Genomic DNA, 20,200 nt, shown 5'->3' on the forward strand with positions numbered 1-20,200 from the left:
CAGCGGGGAAACCAGCCAATTATTATCTGTGAGTCACAATGGATGGCTAAGGAAGCATTTTCATCATTAGGCATTGAGTCCCTAATAGTTTTATATAATGCAAATCCAGGAGCTGATTGTTGCCATGACTAATACAGGATACATGTTTCTTTTCAAGGTCAACTCTTTACACAAGAAAAATGAGAAATTATTCTCTTCCTTGACCCTGATAATGGATAAATGGAAGCAGATTTATGTGGATGGAAAAAAAGAGTGAGTCAGAGCCCTTTATCCCATAAATAACAAAAAAAGTGGATTAAGACTGACTTGTCTCCAAGCAACCTATATAAATGCAATCCCATAACTCTGATTTTAGTATATAAAATAGATGATCAAGAGATTCACTTAAAATTATTCATGGCTGTCTTTTCACTATTTCAATAGATTTTAAAAGCTTCTTCCTTGCCAGGCATCCCATTGTAAGCCTTGACTAATGAGGATCCTGGGCCAAGCTATTTCCATGGCCAAAATTCAAATGCTTGTCACTGGGTCTCTCAAAGTAGATGTACTTTAAAGAGCATGACAGCCATAAAATAAAGGAAGAAAGAGAGAGAGGAGAGAAGGGAGAGAGGGAGGAAAGAAGGAAGGACTGGAAGGAAAGAAGGAAGAAAGGGAGGAGGGAGAAAAAGAGAAAGGGAGGGAGGGAGGGATAAAGGGAAGGAAAGATTAGATTAAAAGATTTCCTTTATAATTTAAATTTATATAAGTAAATAAATATATGATAGTAGCAAGTTAATGTATGGTCAATTGTCATGCAGCATAAATTAAAATCTCCTAAAAACCGAAAGCACGGGCTAGAAAGATGGCTCAGTGGTTAAGAGCACTGGCTGATCTTGTAGAGAATCTGGGGTCAGTTCCAGCACCCACATGACAGCTCACAACTGTCTGTAACTCTAGTTTCAGGGGCCCTAACACCTTCACACACACTAATGTACATAAAACAAATATTTTAGAAAGGCACATATAAACTTTAAAAAAAAAAACAAAAGCATATGCAAATGTAAGACTGGGGTCTTTCACACAGAGCACAGACTAGAGTAAGTGAATTAAATGGCCTTCAGATTATGTAGAAAATTTATTTAGGGTAAAAAAGACAAGTGGCTCAAAGTTTGTTTTAATGTCTTTAATAAAGTCACATATAAAACAGAAATACTCATCTGAGAAAACAAAGTCTTTTATATAAATTGCAGAAACGGGAAAGAAACATATGTAGGCTATGTCTTGGGTATTTTTAACATGTCATGATAGTTAGGTGATAATGATAGATCTTTAAAATATGAGATTATTTTTTGAATTGGATCCAATGACCTCCTGATGACCTTGGCGAGGATCTGCTTTCAAAGTCAGACTTCTCGATTTCTACCTTTACCACCTTCCAGACGCGTGTGTACTTTACCTTCTTCTTACCTCTGTATTCGATTGCTTTTTCTACAAAATGAGGGTAAGAAGAATAATGTCATCTAAGAAAATTGTGTTGATTAAATAAGATAATTCAGGGAAGTTTGAGCAAAATCTTTATCACACTGGGAGCATTTAAATGGTTATGAATTATGGTCACTGATATTACCATGACCTGTCTCTTTGCGATGTCCCCTTTATGTTGACAGTTCCTGTCTGAGGCCGAATTTGGCACTCTACTGACAGGGATCTACAGTGTTGATACCGAATCAGAAGACCCTAGCTCTGGTCCCGGTGCCACCATTTCCCAGACGTGTGGCCATGGACAAATCTCTCGGTCAATTTGATCAGGTGTCAATGTGAAGAATCACTTGCGTTCTGCCCCAGCACTCAGGCCACCTGGGGATCACATTGATGTGGGGGGGGGGGTGTGCTCAGCTTTGTGCTGTCCCTCCTGAAGACTGAACCTAGCATCCTCAGGGACGGTGAGTCAGGTGAACAGGAAGCAGCCGACCACTGGTGTAGCCCCACCCTTCTTCTTACTCTTCCTTTTGAAATAGGCTGCCCTGGAACTTGCAATCCTCCTGCCTCAGGCAGGGTACTGGGTCGCTGGGATTACAGGCCTACACGACCAGATCTGATTTGTTTGATCTTTAATATAAAGTTTTGTAAAGCGTGTGAAAGCCTGCCAGTGGTATTGCTGGGGGTCATTCCATTAAGGACAAAGGAACAGAGAACTCCGGTTTTACTGGGTCAGGCTACACGTTACCTGAGGCGGCCACACCACAGGCCTCACCACACACAGCCTTCAGCTTCACAGTGGTGTTCGCCTCAGCAAATGAGAGGCAGATAAGAAAACATGAAACCCAGCCATGCTTTCCTGACCAGCAGTGCCGACTGCTACTGTTTCTACGCTTTTGTTTGTATTTATTTCTGTTTGTTTTTGAGGCAAACACTAAAGTAGCTCAGGCTGGGCTGAACCCAACTCCTGGATATTTCTGCCTCCACCACTCGAATGCTAGGATTGCAGTCGGGGCCCCCATATCTGCTCTGCGTGCTCATTTTTGCTCTAAAGAATCTATAATAATATCTTTATTTAGACTGGAAAGTACAGGTTTAAATACAAGGCTCAAACCACATGGCTCTGTATTTTCCATTTGTTTTGAAATTATGCGTACTATTACATAAACAAATGGATTTAGATTCATTGGTGAACTAGAATAAAAGATGTGCCGTTGTCTCTCTGCACTTTGTAAATTTCTATTTTACACACAACCAATGAATAAAATAGTTTTAAATCTGTGATGTTCTTGACAATCAAAAGGGCATCTGGGTTCTGCTGGTGAGCCGTCTGCAGAGGTCTGTGAGGGAATACTGCTTTGCAGGACAGTCAAGACTGAGGAAAAGAACTCATCATTGAAATAATGACTATTTACTAGATGAGATTTTAAAATTTATATCCCTGAGTTTGAGTTCTTCTCAGAAATCTGATCCCAAAACCATGGATTGCAGGTCTGCGATGGTTACAAAGACCATCCTAATGAAATGTCTCCAACAAGAGAATCCTGGCTCTCTAAGTCGCAGTACATTTGAACTAAGATTCACTGTGACAGGGCTGCCCTGGGGCAAAATCGCAGGCACTACTGCTTTAAGAGTTCAATCACACCTCAGGGAGAGCTGTCCTGACTGAGGGAATGCCAGCTTGGCTATTAAAAACATGCTGCAAATTAATATAATATTTTTTTCAACTCCTCTGAGCTTTACCCCTAGGATTCCTCTCGGCAAAGCTCTGGTGGTTTTTTGTTTTGTTGTGTTTTGTTTTTTTATGAAGCCAAGTCTCCTTGCTCTGCCTTTCATGGAAACGACTCTCAGAAGAGAGGCGGCATTACACAGCAAAAAGGAAAAGCAGCCAGCCAGGTTTAAGCCGAAAGCCACAGCTTTCCCCAGAAAACATGAAATTTCCACAGAGAAAACTCCTCAGCTGATTTATTTCATGTCTAGGAAACCTAAAGATGGAATAGTTTAAGATTTCTGAAGACTTCAGTTTAACGTTATAATGGTAGTAATTGTCAGAAATACAATATCATATTCAACGTATAAATATTCAGTAAGAGAAGTAAGCATACAGTCAGGACTCAATATCAGAAAAGGAATGCCGAGCCAGATGGGTTTGTTCTGATTGAAAACAATGGCAACATATACATATGTCCCAATTGTCCGGGGACGGGGGGAGGACAGTCTTTTTCTCCCGAGGACATTATTGCGTTTCTTTCAACAGCTGAAACAAATAAGCAAGCACAGCTTGCTTATAAAGTTTAACATCCGAGGCTCAGGTAGAAATAAGTGGTCTGGTTTTCTACTCCCTCAGAGTCTCCTTCCCTGCTGACAGTGCTTTGGACCTCCCACATCAAACAGCCCTTTAATAATTAGCAAAGGGCAAGCCATAAACAAGTTTTCATTACAGGTTCTAGAAGCAGATCCCAGGCAACAGGATGAGACTCGGGTCGCAGCAGGCTGCGGGATCTCACCAGAGGCAGATGCAACCTACCAACTAGGCAGTGTGGCTTCCTCCTTCCCCTCCCCTCCCTCTTTCCTTTCTTTCTTTTCTTCCTCTTTCCTCTTCCTTCTTTCCAGAGCCTTTCTTGCTGACATCCTCCATTCATGTGTGTGTGTGCGTGCGTGTGTGTGTGTGTGTGTGCGTGTGTGTATTAAAATTCTAAAAGAAAAAAAACTAAGAAAGTAGAAAAGGGGAGGAAAACACTGGATTCATTTTAAAATATACATCTTTCCTTGTGACCCAATAAATTAACTTCGTATGCAAAGACTATATTTCCATTTTCATTACACAGCCCCTCAAATACCTCACAGTGATTCTCTCTTAACTCAAGTTAACATTCGAATGTGTCCTAGTGAGGAATGCAGATATAGAAAAATGTTCTTGATTCAAAACAGACAGTATCTTACGCAACAATTCAGAGATAAGGTCATTAAAACTCTTATATCTGGATCATATGTGGAGGTTCCTTCTTTAGAATAAACCACAAAAGTGCTGTAGTAAACTCAGTGCCAGCCCTGCAGTATGGGAATTCAGACAGCCTTTCAGTGGTACCCCACTGGTGCTGGCATGTCCCAGCTCCATTGCTACAATGTCACCAAGGGGGAAACAGTCACAAACATTTCTTTCTATGAAAAACATTAAGGAGGTAAATTTCCTTCAAAGAACCCAAGACAGAAAAGTAAAGAAGATTAGTTACTATAGCCCTTTTTTTTAAAAAAGCCATAATAATAAAGAGATTGAATGAAGGGTTTAACCTTCAAATCACCTTCAGGAGCAAGTCAGAAACGAAAGAGCAAAGTCTAAAGTGGAAGGCTGTGGTAGGGCTGAAACAATAATGTTTAAACCATTGGCACAATTTCCCCTTAACAGAGGGACTCACAAGTCCCTGCACTGTCCCTTAACGGCTCAGACTGATCAACAGTTCTGGTGACATTGGAGCTACAATGTTAAACTACCAGCACCGGCTTTAGCCTAAGTAATCGGCCACGACTTTGTGAGCAGCATTTTCCTCTCTAGAACCAGTTGCATGCTTAATGATTTTTTTTTTTTAGCTAGTTTAGATATGAAGCAAAACAGGGTGATTGTGAAATTAAACATGTGTTTCCTTGTAAATGTCTCTGCAGCGTCATCTCATTGCCAAAGCCCCACAGAAAACTCACAGCTGAAGCCTGTTTGTCACCCATGTGCTGTCACTGCAGAGAGCTCTCCCTGTGAGCGCGCAGCAAGATGCTGCTGGTGGCTTTCTACATCTTAGTAAAAGCAGGCAGTAACACACAGCTCAAGCATAAATGCTGCGTTGGTAGAATGCTGCGGGTATCTAGACGGCATCCGGCCGAGGTCCCACCCTGCTAGCCCACGTTTGACAGACCCACGGAGTTTCCATTTTCATTTATCTTTCCATAGGAAATCAACAAATCTGGGTTTTACAGTATTTACAAATTAGTTCTCCACTTTGTGGAGTGCCCCTCTCAGTGACTTGGGTCTGGGCTCTTGCTACTTAAGCAGTAACCAACACTCAGCAAATCAGATGGGCCTCATACCCAACCCCCTCACCCTCCACACCCCCGCAGCCTGCAGCCCGCAATGCTGCAGTTTCACATTCTAGAACCAAACGGTAACTCCTCAAATGAACCCTTTTTTTCCTTTTAAAAATCTCACTTCTACCTTAAAATGCATGGGCCAAGAGCTTATAAAACTGCAAAATTAAAGTCTCCAGAGAGAAAGTCATCTGTGATTCCTTACTGATTAATACAACCCTATCACATAATGAAGAGGCAATTAGAAAATATATGCTAAAAAGAAGGCATTTCAGCTTGCTGTCTCTGACCCCTCCTGGTGCGGTCCTCAGCTCCAGTACTGCTTTTCTCCCTCACTTTGTCTGGCAGGACTCTGAACTCTCTCACTCTGAATGTTTCCAAAATTCAATCCAAAGCAGAAGGGCTTTCTCATTTAAAAACACACAACCAACTACACAGTGTAAAACTATACAACCCTGTAGAATGTCTGCTTAAACAAACATACTTAAAAGATGGTTGGTCTATGCCAAGTCAGCCATCAAAATCTACCTGAGCAAACATATTCCTTTTTTTTTTAAGAGAGGAGAAATACCTGGTTTATTCAAGATTGGTATGAATCTGTTCTGTAACCTTTCGGTTAGTTTTAAGCTAGTTGAGTGTCCCTGTCAATAGTTGTAACACACAAAAGTAGTGCCTAGACAGAACCATGACAGGGCATTTTTTCAAACTTATCATACGGTCTCTCTCCCTGGATTTTTCATCTCGGATTTCAAATCCCCCTTCCCAAGGAATAGTTGACCTTCAGATTCCAGGCCTTGTGTCTCCTCCTTTCCCAGCATCCATCATTTGTTGGTAAAGCCAAACTGGGTTTCAAGTCTCTATTTCCCTTAACTGAGTTTAACCAATTTTAGTTGTTTTCAAAATCTGCAGTCTGTTCATTGTGCCAACTCTGCACTGCAGAGAAGTCTTCGCGTGGGATTTCCAGCTTGCTTCCTACAAACAAACAGTCACTACAAACAGGTTTAGTATTCACTGGGGGAGAGGAGCCAAAAGTGACCCTCTTCTGAGCTCTGGTAGGCAGGAAACTCAGCTGCATCCCACGGCCCCGCCTGGGCGCTGTCCTTGGTGCTGCCGGATCCTTGGGCGCCCCAGCGCCTTACCTGCTGGAAGCTGCCGAGGTCCCCCAACGGTTAAGCAGACTGGGCGCCACATCTCACTTTTAACACAAAAGACTACCCCGGCCTGTCCTCTTTGTCCCCTTCCCGGAGGTTTCAGTTCGGCCATTCCTCAAAAACTCTCTCTTTTTTTTTTTTTCGTCTGCATAACTCTCCGCTCATCTCCGCCTGCTTTAAAACAAGGGGGAGGGGGAGGAAAGGAAAGGGTGGACTGACAAGGACGATAAGAAAGAGTGGGGGTGGAAAAAAGAGAGTGTAGGAGAGGGAGAGAGGGGGTGAAAGACGAGGCGGCAAAGAAAAAAAGTTCCATGGGCAAGGGCTCCAAGGGAAATGCGGGTTGATAACTAAAAGAGAGGGGGTGGGGGGGAGAGGAAGGGCCACAAGGGGAGTCCCGGTGACAAAGAACAGCAGAGCCTAAGGCCAAAAGTGCGGAAGAAAGAAACTAAGAGGCAGGGGACCAAAGAAGAGACAGGAGGCCGGAGAAGAACTGCCCAAAGGGCCGGAGAGTGACTAGACAAAGAAAGGGCGCTGGGTAGGCACTTGCACCAAGGCTATGAACTGCAAACTGCAGGTGAAAAGCAGAAAAGGGAGATCTACAGGATGATAAGTGGTCTGGGACCCAAGGGGACGCTGGAGAAGGACCGGCCGGGCTGCACCCAAGTGCGGGGTCCACTGTGGCGCGGGCCCACGTGGAGCGCAGAGCGGCCGCTGAATCACCGCAGGGCTTGTCTCCCCCTTCCCCCCACCCCGGCCCGGTGCCCGCAGTCCCCGCCTCCTCGACCGCCGCCTCCACGGGGCGGGGCCCTGGCCCGGGACCAGCTGCTCCGCTATAAAGGGGCTGCGGCGAGGCCGGCAGAACGCTGTGACAGCCACACACTCCAAGGCCTCCAAGATGAGCTACACTCTGGACTCCCTGGGCAACCCGTCCGCCTACCGGCGGGTCACCGAGACCCGCTCCAGTTTCAGCCGCGTGAGCGGGTCCCCGTCCAGCGGCTTCCGCTCGCAGTCCTGGTCTCGCGGCTCACCCAGCACCGTGTCCTCCTCCTACAAGCGCAGCGCGCTCGCCCCGCGCCTCGCCTATAGCTCGGCCATGCTCAGCTCTGCGGAGAGCAGCCTCGACTTCAGCCAGTCCTCCTCGCTGCTCAACGGCGGCTCCGGAGGCGACTACAAGCTGTCCCGTTCCAACGAGAAAGAGCAGCTGCAGGGACTGAACGACCGCTTCGCCGGCTACATCGAGAAAGTGCACTACTTGGAACAGCAGAACAAGGAGATCGAGGCGGAGATCCAGGCTCTGCGGCAGAAACAGGCCTCGCATGCCCAGCTGGGTGATGCTTACGACCAGGAAATTCGAGAGCTGCGAGCCACGCTCGAGATGGTGAACCACGAGAAGGCGCAGGTGCAGCTGGACTCCGATCATCTGGAGGAAGACATTCACCGGCTCAAGGAGCGCTTCGAGGAGGAGGCGCGGCTGCGCGACGACACGGAGGCTGCCATCCGCGCGCTGCGCAAAGACATCGAGGAGTCCTCGATGGTAAAGGTGGAGCTGGACAAGAAGGTTCAGTCGCTGCAGGATGAGGTGGCCTTCCTGCGAAGCAATCACGAAGAGGAGGTAGCCGACCTGCTGGCTCAGATCCAGGCGTCGCACATCACGGTAGAGCGCAAAGACTACCTGAAGACAGACATCTCCACGGCCCTGAAGGAGATCCGCTCCCAGCTCGAGTGTCACTCAGACCAGAACATGCACCAGGCCGAAGAGTGGTTCAAATGCCGCTACGCCAAGCTCACCGAGGCAGCCGAGCAGAACAAGGAGGCCATCCGCTCCGCCAAGGAAGAGATCGCCGAATACCGGCGCCAGCTACAGTCCAAGAGCATCGAGCTCGAATCCGTGCGTGGCACTAAGGAGTCCCTGGAGCGGCAGCTCAGCGACATCGAGGAGCGCCACAACCACGACCTCAGCAGCTACCAGGTAGGAACCGCGGCTGCGCGGCCGGCCGGCGCCAGCGCCGCGCGCCCCCGACACGAAACTCTCAAGAGCGCCCTCTTGGTCGCGCTCTCTGGTGGCAGCTCGCCAACGCGCAGGAGCGCAGCGCGGCAGACCGAGTTAGCTGTGGCCCAGGGTCCTTGCCCCGCCCTTCCTCGTTGCCCCACCCACCTGCCCCAACTGCTTAGAAATCCCCTTCTCCTTCAAAAACTTGCTTTCCTACGACAGATTCTACTTTTAAAGTCAGAGGCACATTCCGGTAATGAAGAAATACGTCATTTAATAAGCAGAAATACGATAGTCTCTTGTATCCTCCCCCTCCCGCCGCCGCAGCCGCGCTGGGACCGAGCTTTCAAAACTGGCTTCAGTCCAGAGTTTGGGTGTGGATGGAGGGTCAAGTCCAATCAGGACCTTCCTCTGGTTCCCAGTCCGAATGTTCCCTTTGGGGGTGTTCTAGGCTTACTGATCTCCCTGTCCGTAGTGCCTGGGGAACCTCTGGTTGATTTTTGTTGGTTTGTTTTAAATTCCATTACCATAAAAGAAAAGAGGCGGGGGCTAAGAGTGATATCTCTTAGACTTATGGAGCTGGTGTCGAGGGTGGGGGCGGGAGGGGGTGTGGAAAAAGCTCGGGGAGTGGGATAGCAAGTGTCTTGTGAAGGAAGTTTCTGGAGACTCACTGTGTCTTTCAGGACACCATCCAGCAGTTGGAAAATGAGCTTCGGGGAACAAAGTGGGAGATGGCTCGTCATTTGCGAGAATACCAGGATCTCCTCAACGTCAAGATGGCCTTGGACATCGAGATCGCCGCATACAGGTAGAGGATCTCCACAGACTTGGTCCAGACGCTATCCGCACTGCAGACGCTGCTGGTTCACAGCCTTCGCCCACCCCCGCCCCTTAGGCCAAAGCTGACAGTGTGAGGCTCAGAGGCCTGGTCCCCCTGCTCAGTTACAAACAGATTGAATCCTAACTGTTGCAGATTTATCGCTTTTGTTCCTCTTTAAAGAGGGAATATGGGGAGGGTCCAGGAGGAGTTGGGAGAAGGAAAAGAATATGATAAAATATAATTATTTTTTAAAAGCCCAAATGTACCACAAAAGTGGGGAAAGAGTAATTTTTAAGTTTATTTTTAATATTTCATCTGCTTATTCCAACTCTTTTATAATGCCAAGGACAAACACCAGGTCATTCTCCCTCTGGTTTTCTCTTACAGCATACTGTTGCCATCATCCGGCTGAGACTAGATATAGGTGCATTAGAATATAGATACACATATTTTAAGTCTATGGGTGATATATGTGCATTCTGTATAACTACAGCATATATGACACTTTCATATATCAAGATCTATATATGCATGTATGCATAGAAACATATAGAACTAAATGCATAAGCAGTTATAGGTTTGATCTCTTTATCAATAGACTGGCTATAGGTCTCCTGATTAATGCTGCCTTTCTGCTGACCAGATTCAAAACACATGGTTCTTGACAAAGCAATCATTTCCTGTAAAGACTTCACAGAAAGAATAAACTGCACTTTCTTTTTAAGAAAATCAGATGATGGTACAAATAGACGTTCTGTCGCTGAAATAGCAGAACAAATTTTAACTGGGTTCATCTATATCAACATCTAGCTATAATTTAAAGTCATCAACGTGCTGGTTTATGTCCAATGGTTTTAATTTTTAAATTGAACATTTTATTTGCTTTAACAATTTATACAAATCTTGACAGTTCAAATGATGAGGGAGGCCAACATCTGGGGGATAAAGGGGTTGACTACTAGGGACCTTCTGGGAACATTCATGCTGCACCAACGGCGTAAATACTGCAGAGCTGGACTTACTGTCTGGGTGTGGCTAATTTCCTACTGGGCGTGGCAAGATACTGCAGCAGAGGACTGGCTGGCACTCTCAGAGACTCTGCCACTGCACATGATAAAACACGTCAATGAAGTAGCAGTAGGCACTGCAGTGGTGGGCAGAACGTTTTCCTTATGTGCTCTATTTATTCTAAAGTGACCTGTGCATTACCCTTACAGTAATGAAACTTAGAAAGCCGTGTAAGTCTTCAATGATATCTCATCATCTTTTATTCCTTCCTTAGGAAACTCCTGGAGGGTGAAGAGACCAGATTTAGCACATTTTCAGGAAGCATCACGGGGCCTCTTTACACACACCGACAGCCCTCTGTCACAATATCCAGTAAGATTCAGAAGACCAAAGTCGAGGCTCCCAAGCTCAAGGTCCAACACAAATTTGTGGAGGAGATCATCGAGGAAACAAAAGTGGAAGACGAGAAGTCAGAAATGGAAGACGCCCTCACAGCTATCGCGGAGGAGCTGGCAGCCTCTGCCAAAGAGGAAAAGGGAGAAGAGGCGGAAGAGAAGGAAGAGGAACAGGAAGCCGAGAAGTCCCCTGTGAAGTCTCCTGAGGCTAAGGAAGAAGAGGAAGGTGAAAAGGAGGAAGAAGAAGGCCAGGAGGAAGAAGAAGAGGAAGATGAAGGTGCCAAGTCAGACCAGGCAGAAGAGGGAGGATCTGAGAAGGAAGGTTCCAGTGAGAAGGAGGAAGGTGAGCAGGAAGAAGAGGGAGAGACTGAGGCAGAAGGTGAAGGAGAGGAAGGAGAAGCTAAGGAGGAAAAGAAAACTGAAGAAAAAGTTGAAGAAGTGGCTGTCAAGGAGGAAATCAAGATTGAGAAGCCAGAGAAAGCCAAGTCTCCTGTGCCAAAATCACCAGTTGAAGAGGTAAAGCCAAAACCAGAAACCAAAGCCGGGAAAGACGAGCAGAAGGAGGAAGAGAAAGTTAAGGAAGAAAAGAAGGAAGCTGTCAAGGAAGCACCCAAGGAAGAGAAGGTAGAGAAAAAGGAGGAAAAGCCAAAAGATGTGCCAGAGAAGAAGGCTGAGTCCCCGGTGAAAGAGAAAGCTGTGGAGGAGGTGATCACCATCACCAAGTCGGTAAAGGTGAGCCTGGAGAAAGACACCAAAGAGGAGAAGCCTCAGCAGCAGGAGAAAGTCAAGGAGAAGGAGAAGGAGAAGGCAGAGGAGGAGGGAGGGAGTGAGGAGGAGGGGAGCGATCGTAGCCCACAGGAATCCAGGAAGGAAGACATAGCTATCAATGGGGAGGTGGAAGGAAAAGAGGAGGAGCAGGAAACTCAGGAAAAGGGCAGTGGGAGGGAAGAGGAGAAAGGGGTGGTCACTAATGGGTTAGATGTGAGCCCAGCAGATGAAAAGAAAGGGGATGAGGACAAGGTGGTGGTGACCAAGAAGGTGGAAAAAATCACCAGCGAGGGGGGCGATGGTGCTACCAAATACATTACCAAATCCGTAACCGTCACTCAAAAGGTCGAAGAGCATGAGGAGACCTTTGAGGAGAAACTAGTGTCAACTAAAAAGGTAGAAAAAGTCACTTCACACGCCATAGTCAAGGAAGTCACCCAGGGTGACTAAGATCTGAGTCCACTGCAAAAGGTTAAGCCATATGACAATTTCAAAATGCATGTGATTGACAGCTTCAAAACAGAACGGGTTCTCCCATGGGGGCTCCAGACATTGTATTTTCCTTTGTGCAATAAGAGGGAACTGCATGCAAGCTCAGGGTGCCTCCTCCGCAGTCTTTGGAGGAATCCAAATGCATGATAGTGTATGTACCTGGGGAATTTGCCGGTTTCCTAAACTGTTGGAAGAGAGGCACTTGGGGGGATGTCTTGAGATGTATTATGCAAAGTAACAACTGAGCCAAAAAAAATTAAAGTGAAACAGAACTCTCTTAGCCTTAAGAAAGCTATATATGAATACTTACATTTACCTCACTGGTGCATTTAAAATGGACTTCTGCTCATGGGAGAACCTTGCTGACCGCACAGTTTGCAACCTTACGTTGATCGATGTTCAATGTCACATCAGTCCTTGCTCAATAAAGGTCATACTGGAAACATAAGTTCAATGTGTGGTGGTATGTTATTTCCCAGGGAACTCTCTGCGGCCAGGAGCTGCCTTTCCCCCCCAGAATGCATTGCCTCTGAGAATTGCTAGTGGCCTGCGCCTCTCAGTCCTCTGAGAGAATCTAACAGGAAAACAAATTGCTTCGGATGTTTTCACGTGTTGACACATTTACTTAGCCCATGCTTCATCCCAAACCTTGAAAACTGTAGCGAGCAGAAGCACCATGAGGAAATAAAGGGAGATTTGGGGGGAGAGAAGACTTCAGTCTCCAGATGGGTCCATCCGGGAACCTGTAGACTATTTCAAGGTAAGAGGGGCCATGATGAGGCCATGACAGTCCCCCTGGAGCTGATTCACAGACCAGGGGTGTCGTGCGTGTCTAGAAGATGTGGGGTTTAAATAGTCCATCACTGATTCTTGATTTGGTTTAAAACAATTTATACTGTTAGTTTTTATTAGCTGGGGAAATGATGCCAAAAATAAATAAAATATTCATTTTGTATTTTAAGAAAAATGAGTCTTTGATTTAGGGAGTAAACAGGTTTAGGTGAAAAGCCCTGGTCTGGACCAAAGGAAAATAATACTTATAATTCCAAAGACATTTGCCTTAGACCTTTACACTCATGGGTAAATTAATTAGCGTATTACCTTTTCCAAGTCTTTTTTTTTTTTCTTATCAGTGAGAACAGCCCAAGGATATCCTCCTTTGATATTCTGTTTAAATGGTTTCTCAAGGTACTCCAGTTTGAAACTCTGAACATACCCAGGGAAGCTCAGAGAAAATGACAGTGTTTGCAGCCGTGTTTGCCAGGACTCAGTGTTTACAAAATTGCATAACATCTGCACTCGTGGCTTGTGTTAAAAGACTCGTTTTGCCCAGGTACTATAATATCCATGACACCCAAGATGAAAGAGGGTTATTTAAATATAACAAGCTTCAAACCCCACCTCTGTGTGGGAGTTCAAAATAAAATGAGCATACGAGAGGGATTCAGGCTAACACCTGGAGCACAGCTCTCAGCTGATGATGCAGGTGTTGGGAGAGAGGAGCTGGGACAGAGATCACAGACAGCCCCTGAGACTGGCTCAGCCCAGAACTATGTCCATAAAACAGAATCACAATTGCCTCCCATCTCAGCCAGTAACAGCAGAAGCATCTTGATTAACAGTGTAATTGAAAGTGACCCCAATGGTGGGGGTGAGGCAGCTCCACTGCCCCAAGGCCTGGGAGCCAATCAGAAGTGAGAATAATGTCTCTGTATAATCTAATCAGCATAAACTTTAAGTAACTATTGATAAGTAAGCATTATTATAAAAATAATTATTTGTTCCTGAAGCCATCTCATCAAATGAAAGCAGTACCCATGGGGTGGGGGAAAGAGTACCCACTCTGTTCCCGGGGGGTACAGAGACCTTTTTTGAGTTTGTGTACTGTTGTGTTATACTTTGTTCTTTTTCTGTAACATGTACTATTTAAAAGTGAGATCAGTCAGCTGAATTCTCCCTGAGGCAGAACTGTGTGCTTACCCCCCACCTCATTTTCTTTCCTAGGAATACTTTCATATTTTGTTAAAGACAGTCACTATTTTGACCTCCTCACAAATATTAAAGCAATGTTTCTTTGGTAATCCGTGTAAACATTTCTAAACTAATAAATGACCTGGCTGAGTCGTCAGGTAAACTAGATGTTTGTTAAGGAGCCCATGGAGGCCTACAGTTCTTCTCTCCTGTAATTATCGACTCAATCATGAATAGCAAATATTGCATTCTAATTTAAAGGAAAGCAATCTGAAATTCATATTTCCAAATATTCTCAGTGACACTGAGAAAGTGTATGGAAAGCTCTAGCTGTCCAGGAAGCTAGAGGCTGGTATCTCTGACTATAGTCTGTCTCTGGCTACAGCGACACTAAGCTAAAAGAGAGTTGCTACTTGGCCAGCAGATTGCCTTTAAAATACTGTTCATTTTATCTGTTGTGAGAAGTTATCAATGTTAGTTAGTTCTCAGGGTTTTTTTTCTAATTTAAAAATAAAAGAATTTCCTTGAAAATCTTTCTCTGGTCAGCAGCTGGATTGGAGAACTGAGATTTAACCTAGAGTCCAGTTCCTCAGTACACACTGTCAACCCCTACACCATAACACCCCTCACAGCTGCTTCATTCCCACCTCTCAAACCCGTTCACACCACCCCCCACACCATCTCACACCCACCCCTCACACCCACCCGTCAACCACCACTCACACGGACCCCTCACACCTACCTCATACCCACCCCTCACAACCACCTCACACCCACACCTCACACTGACCCCTCACACCCACCTTACACCCACCCCTCACAACCACCTCACACCCACACCTCACACTCACCCCTCACACCCATCTCACACCCACCCCTCACACCCACCCCCACACCTACCCTTCACACCTCCCTCACACCCACCCCTCACATTCCCTGAAACCCCCTCACACCTCCCTCACACCCACCCCTCACACCCATCCCTCACACCCCCTCACATCCACCCCTCACACTCACCTCACATCCACCTCACACCCTCCCCTCACACCCCCCTCACACCCACCTCTCACACCCACCCCTCACCCGCGCCTCACACCCACCCAGGCAGACACCTCAGTTCATAAGGATGTCCATCTGATTACTTTGTTTCTTTTCAGAGGAGAAAAGGCAGAGCTCTACTGTGAGTCCTGCCCTTGACACACTTATCTCTAGGGCATCACTCACGCCGTGAGACGATGCTCAGAAGACAAGTGGCAGTCCCTTCTACCGCACAGTTTGCTGCAGTGTACATAAATTCGCCAAGCGCTTTTCTCGTGGTAAACTCACAAGTCGATTTTTTTTTCAAGGAGTTATTTCTGGTGTGTTTTAGCCTGCCGCCAGTCAGTGCAGAAACAGTATTAAAACATTAGGATCATCGTTTCCACAACAAATAGCTTACTAGTTCCAGTTTGGAACAAGTTCTTGTTCCTAGTGGTTTATATAACTTGCCCAAAAGGAAACAGTTCTGTTTGTTTGTTTTGTGGTTGTTTTCATTCTTCTCTCATACGCATGCCCACTGTGATTTCCCCTCTTCTCCCCGCCCCCAGTCTCTCCTGCCAGCTGCCTTTTCCCCCAGATTCACCTACATCCGCCCCCTTCATCCCCCTCAGAAATGAGCAGGCCTCCCAGGGATATCAACTAAACACAGCATTGCAAGTGACAATAAGACCAGGCACTTATTATTGCCATTACTTCAAGGTTGAATGAGGCAAGGGGTCCCACAAGCAGGCAAAAGAGTCAGAGACAGCCCCTACTTCCCCATTAGGAATCCCTCAGGAACACCAAGCTACCCTGCCATAACATATGGGCAGAAGACCTAGGTCAGATGACTACAGGCTCCCCGATCTCTGGGAGCCCCCATGAGTCCAGGGCAGTTGATTCTGTGGGTTCTGTTCATGGTGACCCTGACCCCTCTGGTTCCTCAGATACTTCCCCCCCTCCTCCTCAGAACTGCTCAAACTCTGCCTAGTGTTGGCTGTGGGTCTCTGCATCTGCTCCCATTGGTTGCTGGATGAAGTGTCTTTGATCTCTCTGATGAGGATTCTCCTGGCCTCCTGTCCCAGAACACTCTGTAGGCAGGGAAAACTGTAGGCTGAAGGTTTTGTGGCCAGGTTGGTGTCCCAGTTCCTCCACTTGAGGCCTTGTCTGGTTACAGAAGATGGCCAGTTGTCTCCCATTACTAGGAGTCTTTGCTAGGATACTCTCAAAGATTCTATGAAACCTTCATTACACTGTTTCCACCTTGTACCATAAATACCCCAAATTCCAGTTGTTTCTCCCAGTATCCCCCCCACACACAGTTGATTCTCCCTGTTCCCCGCTCCACCTCCCCCGAGTCCACCCTGAAAATCTGTTCTATTTTTCCTTCCCCAGGGGAGTCTTTCATCCCCACCTAAGCCCTCCTTGTTACTTAGCCTCTCTGGGTCTGTGGACCACAGCAAGACCATCTTTTACTCTACAGCTAAAGTCCCCTTATGAGTGGGTACATGCCATGTTTGTATTTCTGGGTCTGGGTTACCTCATTCAGAATTTTTTTTCTAGTTCCATCCATTTTCCTGCAAATTTCATATCATTTTCTTATTTAACATAATTTCTTTACTTAATCTTTGGGAGTTGCACATTATGCACCCTAATCCCACTCACCTCCCAGTCCCTCCATAGTTTCTCCTCACCCCTGCAGCGCCCCCCCGCAAAGAAAACTTTTCAAAAATCAGATCAAAATAAGCAAACAAACAAACAAACAAAACCCTCTTCATGCCTCCAACTTTCCATCCTCTAACACCTCTTCCTTTGTCCTGGAGGCATTGGAAGCTGAGGTGTGTTACACAGTAAACCCTTTAGTCTAATCAGCTTTATTTGCAAATGTTCATTGCAGTGAGTTATTGGTCCGGTTCAAGGTCTTTGGTTTCTGGTACACCATCATTACAGCGCTCACTGAAACTCTTCTCCGGTATCACGAGACCACCCCAAGTCAAAGAGATCCTGCAGGCATTATCCTATAGGACTAGTCCTTTCATGAGCTCCAGCAGGTCCTATATGGAGTAGATGCTAGGGTGGGTCCATTGGAAACAGGCAAAATCTCCTTGTCCTAAGTGCTGCCATTTTGACTTCAAACTCCATTTTACCTGTAGGAGAGCTGGGACCCTTCTGATAGCTGACCCACCTCCTCCCTAAAACCATACAAAGAGTCATTATGCGTCTTTAGTTCTCTAGAAACATTATGACTGTTCCCAACAACAGAAAAAACAAATGAATCTTATTGATTGGCCTGAAAAGCTTGCATTGTATGTTAATTGACAATGAAGGAACATTCAAGGAAGAACCTAATCACTAAATCCTGATGGGTGAAAATTGTAACTGTAACTTGGCAACCAGTGTTTGTGGGTTTTGTGCTTTAAATACTTGCTTCAACTGTACTTGGGGTCAGTTCAGCTCCAGAGTATATTCTGTGGCCCTGATTGATTGGTCCCCTCCCCTCCTCTCCTTCTTTTGTGCTGCCCTCCATTAAATCTTGTCTTGCTGTAACTGCTTGTGTCTGCTTGGGTTGATTAGGAGCCTTGGACCACAACAGGTCAACCCAAGGCCCAGCTGTGGGCCTGGGTGGTAGTTAAGCTGGTCAGTCCAGACCACTGGTACTGCCCACCTCAGCTGAGGGTCAGAGCCAGTTCCCCTATGCCCATGCCATCAGGGTCAGTTCTCGCTTGCTCGTGGTGAGGGGTGGGGCCATCTCTCCCAAGTGTTGAGGGCCACATCTCCCATATAGGTTAAGGCCATCTCTCTTGCTGCTGTATCCAGTGAGGGTCAGGGCCAGCTGTCCTAGACCAGTGAAAGGTGGGGTGACTCAGCATTGCCCTCTGATCTCATCACATATGATGCCTAGGGCCTCCAGAGCTGACACAGACCACAGACGCCCACATAGACCCTAGCTGTAGCCCGACGATGGACCCAGACATGACCCTCGGCAGCAGCCTCTGCCCAGACAGCATCCTGGCTCCGGGTAAAAGCAAAGGTCATTCAGATCTGATAGTTCTGGTGGCTTCATGCCATCAGATACCAACAAGGCCACAGGTTGCTGCCCTGACCCCAGTCTTCCGTGTAACCTTTGGTGGCAACATGGCCCTCAGACTTCAACATGGACCCCAACTGAAGTAAGACCATGGACCCAGACATGGTTCTTGGTAGCCGTCTAGATCCAGATGTCACCATTGCTCCAGGTAGCAATGCAGGCCACTCAGATTGACATTCAATGGTAACAGTAACATGAAGCATCAACACAGATCCTGGCTGTAGTAAGGTCATGGATCCAGATAAAGCCTCTGGCACAGTTGTCACCATGTCTCCTTCAGACGTATGACCTCCTTTTGAAGAAGTTTCTGTAAATTGCTTTTGGTAGAATGGTCATTTTTACTGTTAAGCCTATCTATCCATGAGCACGGGAGATCATTCCATCTTCTGATACCTTCCTCAATTTCTTTCTTCATTGCCTTAAATGTTTTATAATGCAAGTCATTCACTTGCTTGGTTGGAGTTACCCAAAGATACTTGTTTTACTTGTGGCTGTTGTGAAGGGTGTTGTTCCCCTGATTTCTTTCTCAGCCCATTTTTCATTTGTGTAAAGAAGGGTTACCAATTTTTTTAGTTAATATCATATCTAGCCGTTTCACTGAAGGTGTTTATTAGCTGTAAGGGGTCCCTGGCAAAGTTTTGGGGGTTTCTTATGTATAGTATCATATCATCTGCAAATAGTGATACTTTGACCTCTTCCTTTACATTCTGTATCTCCTTGGTCTCTTTTAATTATTTTATTGCTCTAGCTAGAACTTCAAGTTCTATATTGAATAGACATTGAGAGAGTGAGAAACCTTGTCTTGTTCCTAATGTTGACTATAGTTTTACTGTAAACTGCCTTTCTTATGTTTGTGTATGCCCCTTGTATCCCCGATCTCTCCAAGACTTTTATCATAAAAGGGTGTTGGATTTTCTCAAAGGTCTTTTAAATACCTAATAGAGTATTATGTCCTTTTATTTTTTTTTAGTTTGTTTATATAGTCTATTACATTGACAGATTTTCATATATTGAATTATCCCTGCATCTCTAGGATAAAGCTTACTCAATTATGGTGGGTGATTTTTTTATGTATCCTTGGATTCAGTTTGTAAGTATTTTATTGAGTATTTTTGCATCAATGTTCATGAGGGAAAGTGGCCTGTAATTCCCTTTCTTTCATCTTTGTGTGGTTTGGCTCTCAAGGTGACTGTGGCCTCATAAAAAGAATTTGACAATTTGTTTCTATTTTGTGTAATCAGTTAAGGAGTATTGGCATTAGCTCTCATTGAAAATCTGGAAGAATTCTCTGCTAAATCTCTCTGGCTCTGGGCATTTGTGGGATGGGGGAGCGAGATTAGAAATTTTTAATGACTGCTTCTGTTTCTTTATGGGTTATCGGTCTTTCTAAAGTGTTTATCTGATGTTGTTTAACTTTGGTAAGTGGTATGTATCCAGAAAATTGTCCATTTCTTTTAGATTTTGCATTTTTGTGAAATATGAGGTTTTTAAGTATGACCTAATAATTTTTTGTTTCATTGATTCTTTGTTTCTATTTCATTAATTTCAGCCCTCAGTTTGATTATTTCCTGACATCTACTTCTCTTGGGTGTGATTGCTTCTTTTTGTTCTAGAGCTTTCAGGTGTGCTGTTGTGAGATCTCTCTGATTTCTTTCTAAAGATACTTAATCCTATGAACTTTTCTCTTAACACTGCTTTCATTGTGTCCCATAAGTTTTGATATGTTGTACATTCATTTTCATTGAATTCTAGGGAGCTTTTATTTCTTTCTTATTTCTTCCTTGACCCAGTAGTCATTCAGTAGGGAGTTGTTTAGTTTCCATGAGTTTGTAGGCTTTCTGTTGTTGAAATCCAGCTTTAATCCACGATTATCTGATAGGATGGAGAGGGTTATTCCAATTTTCTCGTATCTGATAAGACTAGCTTTGTGACTGATTGTGTGGTCAGTTTTGGAGAATTTTCTGTGAG

General features: G+C 45.5%; 1 protein-coding gene across 1 annotated transcript; it reads left to right on the plus strand.

The window, feature by feature from the left end:
* The first annotated feature begins 7,578 nt into the window (after positions 1–7,578).
* Nefm (neurofilament medium chain) lies at positions 7,579–12,114 on the plus strand. The gene is made up of 3 exons (XM_038310684.1): positions 7,579–8,652; positions 9,357–9,481; positions 10,776–12,114. Exons 1-3 carry the CDS (start codon positions 7,579–7,581, stop codon positions 12,112–12,114), a joined length of 2,538 nt encoding a protein of 845 aa, XP_038166612.1.
* The last annotated feature ends 8,086 nt before the right edge of the window (positions 12,115–20,200 follow it).

This window comes from Arvicola amphibius, chromosome 13, assembly GCF_903992535.2.
Source record: "Arvicola amphibius chromosome 13, mArvAmp1.2, whole genome shotgun sequence".
NCBI classification, from domain to species: domain Eukaryota; kingdom Metazoa; phylum Chordata; class Mammalia; order Rodentia; family Cricetidae; genus Arvicola; species Arvicola amphibius.

Coding starts and splice junctions, on each gene's coding strand:
- Nefm (XM_038310684.1), top strand. CDS start 7,579: ATGAGCTACACTCTGGACTCCCTGGGCAACCCGTCCGCCTACCGGCGG. Junction 8,653..9,356: donor ACGACCTCAGCAGCTACCAG/GTAGGAACCGCG, acceptor TGTGTCTTTCAG/GACACCATCCAGCAGTTGGA. Junction 9,482..10,775: donor ATCGAGATCGCCGCATACAG/GTAGAGGATCTC, acceptor TTCCTTCCTTAG/GAAACTCCTGGAGGGTGAAG.